The sequence below is a fragment of the Mercenaria mercenaria genome, chromosome 14 (assembly GCF_021730395.1).
Source record: "Mercenaria mercenaria strain notata chromosome 14, MADL_Memer_1, whole genome shotgun sequence".
Taxonomy (NCBI): domain Eukaryota; kingdom Metazoa; phylum Mollusca; class Bivalvia; order Venerida; family Veneridae; genus Mercenaria; species Mercenaria mercenaria.
This window is the reverse complement of record NC_069374.1, coordinates 43,683,327-43,689,661: the sequence shown is the minus strand read 5'-3', so window position 1 is coordinate 43,689,661 and position 6,335 is coordinate 43,683,327. Positions and strand designations below refer to the sequence as shown.

General features: G+C 34.7%; 1 protein-coding gene across 1 annotated transcript; it reads right to left on the bottom strand.

Annotated features, from left to right (window-relative positions):
* Window positions 1-1,074: 1,074 nt before the first annotated feature.
* LOC123528225 (uncharacterized) lies at window positions 1,075-4,515 on the bottom strand. Its single transcript, XM_045307953.2, has 4 exons — window positions 4,342-4,515; window positions 2,705-3,250; window positions 2,050-2,325; window positions 1,075-1,670 (listed from the first exon to the last, which is right to left on the bottom strand). Exons 1-4 carry the CDS (start codon window positions 4,435-4,437, stop codon window positions 1,569-1,571), a joined length of 1,020 nt encoding a protein of 339 aa, XP_045163888.2. The 5' UTR covers window positions 4,438-4,515; the 3' UTR covers window positions 1,075-1,568.
* Between the last annotated feature and the right edge of the window lie 1,820 nt (window positions 4,516-6,335).

The following is a 6,335-nucleotide window of genomic DNA, read 5'->3' as shown; positions in this document are numbered from 1 at the left end:
TGTTTTTCCTTACCAATAACATATCAGACATGTTAATGTCGTCCGACAAATTAAACGTTTGTATATAAGATGCTAATATGTCACCTGCCAATTAAGATACTGTTCTAACTATTATCATATCAGATGGACATGTTAATAATACCTTCCTACCAATTAAGCGTTTGCATAGATACTGCTAATATATCACATTATCAGCGGTCAATAACCATTGATATATGTTGCTAATATATCATCTGTAATTTAAGATACTGTTTAAGCATTCATATATCAGACTGGCATGTTAATATCATACTACCAATTTTGAGGAGTCACACATTTTTCACAATTGTCCGTCTGCCAGTCCATATAAAGGTAGGCGTTCAAAACGACGATCGTGAGCTCCTTTAGTGTAAGCATATATTTTAACTACAATAAAAACTTGGGACCTCAATGTTTATTACAACAAGTGGTTTTCCAATCAATTATTTCAATTATTTTCCATATGTTATTACGTGCAGAGCGCAGCTTCAGTGGTGTCAGTTCACGGTCCAGGTTCTTCAGCGAGAATAAATCTGAAAATAGGCAACATTTCTTCTTCTCTCCTTATCTTTTCAACCCCTCACAGCCTTTCTTAGATATACTTGTTACGCATGTATGTATGCGCACGTACATCCGCAAGTAAGAATGTACACTTATGTACATACCTATGCACATAAAGTGAGCTTTAAACGGTAGACATGTAGAGATAGGGTTATAGAAATACATTAAATAAAGTCTAGAAATTGATTTCCAAGTCCTTGAAATTAACAAAAATGATTTCACAAATGTGCAATGTCAACTCTTGCCTTGGGCTAGTACTTTAAAGCAGAGATATCTATTAGTTTACTTCCCTTGCAATTACACAATAGAGTAGAAAACGAAAACGGTTTAAGACACAATATTAAACATTTTTGCACAACAAAATCGTTTAGGATTTATTTATATTTGTTTGATTTACCCCTGAATCACTGGTTCCTATGATTTTGTCAATTTACTTATGGTAAAAATTAACTTTAAACAAGCCGATAATAAAATGAAATACCAGTAAGTATTTTATAGTGCAGATAATACAGATTTGCTTGTATCAAAAATGTCACAATAAAAGCACTTTTGTAATACAGAACACCTGGTAGGATTAGAAAAGATGCAATTATATTGATCTCTTTTTCCTATGCCCACATCATGTACACATTAAAACATTTACAGTGTTAAACACATAGACAACAAAGTCAAAACAAACATATTAAGGCAAAAAGTGGGAAAATAAATATGCAGAATGCAACCCTCGGATATATAGGTTGAAAGTCAAAGGTTTTCGTGATATCAAGGGCAAGACAGGCTGTTTGCCGTGGTAGAAGGTGAGTAAGTTGTACCATTTCGACGACGTTTAGAGTAAAAATATGTTTTAATAGATATTTTCTGTTGTTTTGCAAGTTACAAAATATTATTATGAAAATAATTCTGATATAAATACTTTAACACATATTTCAAAAACCCGCATTATTGAATTTTGAATCACTTCACAAGTGAACTAAAGTTTTGTTGTTTTTTTAATCCGAGCGACGTTTCTTTCGTTCAAATGTAAGCTGAACGCTGCTTCTTGGTCTGAGAATAACATCGTCTCCTGGAAGGCAGCGACCTTTATATACAACCTGAAATTCATAATTAAACATACATTGATCAAATTACATTTCCTTACATTGTAAAATTACCTATGACCAAAAGACGGTAAAGCTCAATAAACGTCGAAGTTTATATCTAGTACGTTCTTAACCAGACTTTAGCTAGTCTAAATGAATATGCGTTCCGTATCGACGTTTCCTTTTGTGGGTACTAGTATATCAAACGAATTTCTTGTCGAAGTACGTGTTTTACAAGTGAGTACTTCCGCAATGTTGAGAAAGATAATTATGAACAAAAATAACATTTGATTACAACTTGAGCTTATTTTCTTGAAAGCATCTGTATCTTCTAATAACATTTTTCTTCTTGAATAAGTGAATGTATAAATATTTATACGATTATACGAACCTCATGCAAGTAGTTTCTAACTGTGAAGTACCAAGCTTGTCTACGTCTGTTTTCTACGCCGACAGCTTCGACGGTAACATAGCATTGTAATTTGTTATTCCAACCGAGCACTATGTTGAAAGGAATGTCTTTTACACCAGCTGTATTATGGTCCATGTATGTTCTTGTGGCCGATTTGAAGGCATCAAGGACGGTCATGTCGGCCCATAGAGGCAAAAATATAAATGAGTTTCTGTGAGGCCCATTTGGTTTACTAACTATTACCACAACTTGAAACTGAAACACATTAAACATACATAGTTCATAACCTTATGACCTGTACAAAATACGCATAGATAAATCATTAGCACCATATCTATAAAAATTATTCCAATTCTTAGAACAGATACACAATGTGAAAAGTGAAGAAAAAAATGTTGCCAAATCCAAAAACATAACTGGTATAAAGTACCATCGTATTTCATGAATAAACTTACCTAAAGAATTTTCTCCAGACCTTTTAAGATAAAACATAAGACTACGATTTTCTAACCAATTACCCGCTCAAAGAAAGGGGTTTGCCAGTTAAAGAATAAAAATAATGTAGCATTAGGAAAGGTTTTAATTTCTCTTTAACATTTTTATACTATCAGAAATAAAAAGAAAATACACTTACTGGAAATGCACGTTTCGTTTTGAGACCAGAATGCGCCGTGATGGCATTAATCATATGTCCTTTACCAGCTACCGGTATATCTTCAGTCAGACCTGTGGCTGTAAGAATCGTTGAACCTGGCTCAAGTGTGTTGCCATATCTTGCTGATAGAAGAGCATGCTTTATTCTACTAGCACTTGGAATATTCTGCTTACTGGATTCTTTTTCATGGCTAAGCAGTCTTTGTACGCTTTGTAAATAGCCACTTGTACCAAGGATGAGGCTTTGCAAAAGTCCACGAGATGATTTATTGTTTAGTTTGGTAAATTGCATGGAGACATGATCCACTTTGAATGTATCTGTATCAAGTTTTGATGGAGGTGTAATTTCATTTCCACTGTGATCACGAGCCAGCAATTCTTCCAACTGATTTACCTTTGGGTGCATAGCTCGCCATTTCCTTCCTACAATGAAAGGTGCTTGGAAAGATAAGTGATCTGTCACTGGTCCGAAGCCTGGTAAACCTCCATTGAATACCGGCGTTGGCTCGCCCGATGCTGTGGCAGACTGCAAGAAATATAATGAAACAAAAACTAAGGGTGTGTTTAAAAGCAGTATTCGTTTCAAAATAAAAGAAAAGATTTACAGTGATTCTCAACCTTTTTACTACTACTTAAGAGTTGCTCACACGTGATGAAATAATGCACGGAGGGGCACCTAGCGTCTTCGTCCACCATTAAAAGCCTGAAAGTCTCCACATGCCCTATACTTGTGTGCGTTTATTTTGTTGTATTAAAACATCTGTAAAATAGGTTTGAAACATATTCAATATGAACATATAAAATGATTTTTTCCCCATTTCAATCTCGAAAGCACACTGTCACCCTGGATTCACTTAGCTTCAAAAACGGTATTTCTTTGAAATTGCAAGACCTCTCAGTGGAATAACGTTAACGAAGTTGTCTGTATTGTAGTGCGACAGGTCCTTTGTTTTCTTAGGCTACAGAAAATAAGGAAATCACAGTTAATTCGCATAACAACTGGTTTGTTTGTTTCCGGTTAAGCGCCGTTTTTCAACAATACTTCATTTACGTAAGAGTAGTTAACCGAAACAGTGTTCCTGGACTCTGTATTAGTACTATCCAGTCCTCCTCAAGTAAATTGAAACTCCCAAAACGAATTAAGAGGCGGAGAACGAAATGACTTTACACACAATGTCAATACGACAATTGTTAATAAAAGATAACAACATTTATAACATCTTTTTATGTGAATTATTTAAATATTGTCGTAAAATATTCTGGTGATTTTACAGTGAAAAAAAACAACATATTATTACTGATATGGGACTACTGTGTGTTACAAATTTAGCAATACATAAAATAACTTAAAAACGTATTAACATATCTTTCACTCGTGAATACCAGATCGTAAATTTTTATTCGACGGTCTTCACCCGGTGAAAAATATTTCAAACCTTTACTGAAAGAAAATAGGTATTCTCTACGTAGATTAGTAGAGGGAGTTTTGTTTTAATAACTTTATTGCTGTTCTTACAAAAAAGAATTAGAGCATTAATAAAATTACTAAAATCAATTTTCTGAGAAGCAATTATTATATTATGAACGCGTCAAAATGAAAAAATAATATTTATATACCTGTTCAGCTGAACGTATTCTGCCTGTTGTCCACTGTCCGCCAACTTCGGTAAATATCATTGCAGAATTTAATACGTATAGAAATAAATTCATCATTTTAGTTGCTTTAGAAAAATAAACCCTAAAATAGATTGATTTTATATCAGAAAAATTTAACAATATATTTCATACAAGGAGACCTTTACGACGGAATGCAAATAATATCGTTTGCGAGTCTGCTTTTATATACAGTATTGGAATTCTGAATGACATTATGATCCAATAGGAAGAGTTGCTGGAAAGGCCAATCATATCTGTTGTTAGTATACACACAGAAATGACAGGCGATATCGCAGATCAACTGTACATAAACCTCAGGGTGTTCTTACGTATTTTGTATATGGTCTTTTATTGAATCAACAATAAACAGAAAATGTATGGAAACTTCCTGAAGCCTCTGCATCTAACCACATGTTTACAGAACCTTTTTCGGTCTCAGCTGAGTTTGAGCTTGAAGGTTTTGTTGCGAATTGTAATAGAATCCGGTTTAGACAGATCGAGAATATTGAATAGTCACTTGAAAATAGTAAATAACTCACCATTTAATTTTTAAAATGAAATTAGATACAAATAACACAAAGATTCATTGTTAAACTTTGCTGATATGGCAGATGTTTCGTCAGCATGAGGTTTGTTCATGTACGTAGGAGAGCCACCTCTGGTGTATATATTATGAAGGGGAAGATCTAAAAGTGATCTGGGAGAGCATGCTGATATCTGCTGTCAATAGGCGCACTGTACTACCTTCCAGGTCGTTCTTATGTAGTTAGTGTTTCAAAGACAGTGTGAGCACGTAGAATGAAGTATTGCCGTGCTTTCTTCGATATGTGCCTATCTAAAGCATTTTAAATCATTAATTTTTTTATTAGGACTACTTGTACAAGCTGTCTATTTGATTGTCTGGAAATGTCTATTAGAGTACACTGCCGGTGTAATGAAGTATTTCGACCCCCATATTTATATAGAAAATGTGACTCCTTTCCTGTAAAAAATTGACTCCCCTTATAAAAAAACTGACTCCCTTTGAAAACTCTATATAATAACGACCCCCGATCATAATTCTATAGAAAAACTGACCCCTCCAAGTAAAATGCTGACTCCCTAAAGATGACACCCTTCGAATCTCATAGAATAACGACCCCGGTTATCATTCTATAGAAAAAGTGACATCTTCTATGTAAAATACTCACTGCCGAAATTACTACATTCGAATTCTCATACAATATCGATTCCCGGACATTATTCTATTTAAAAAAGTTACTCTTTCCGTGTAAAACACCGGCTCCTAAAAAGACTTTCGACGATAATATCTAGTAAAAAGTGATCCCCACCAAACCTAACGGATAATGTTACTAGATCTGCAACTCTAATACCCTCCATTGCCAATAGTTAACATTTTGATTGTACTACTACTACTGGTGCCGCTACTTCTATTGCTATTACTACATGTACTTCTTCTTCTATTACTACTACTACTATTACTACTATACCTGCTTCCACTAATACGTCTTGTACATCTACCTCTTCTTTTCCTGCTGCTGTTGTTGCTGTCACTTGTTCCTCTGCTGCTGCTGCTGCTGCTGCAACTGCCACTACTACTACTACTACTACTACTACTACTACTGCTACTACTTTCTATTGTTGCCGCTACTGTACTTTACTGCCACTGCTAAGTATTGCAACTTCTATTAATACTAAGTTCTGTGCTAGCAGTTTCTTGTGCAGTTTTCTTCTGAAGAATTACTTCATACCGAAGTTTGCAGGGATTATTGACACTGGTGTGTTTTGTGAACGTATTGTGAATTGTTATTTTCCTGAAAAAAAAATGTATACACCAAGATACAGCGTCTAGAAATAGAATCCCTTTTCCCGTTGCGGAATGCTCTGATTTCTGTGTCAAGTGATGGTATCTGGGGTTAATGCAGCAATTAGGCCTTAGATACACGAGTTATCAC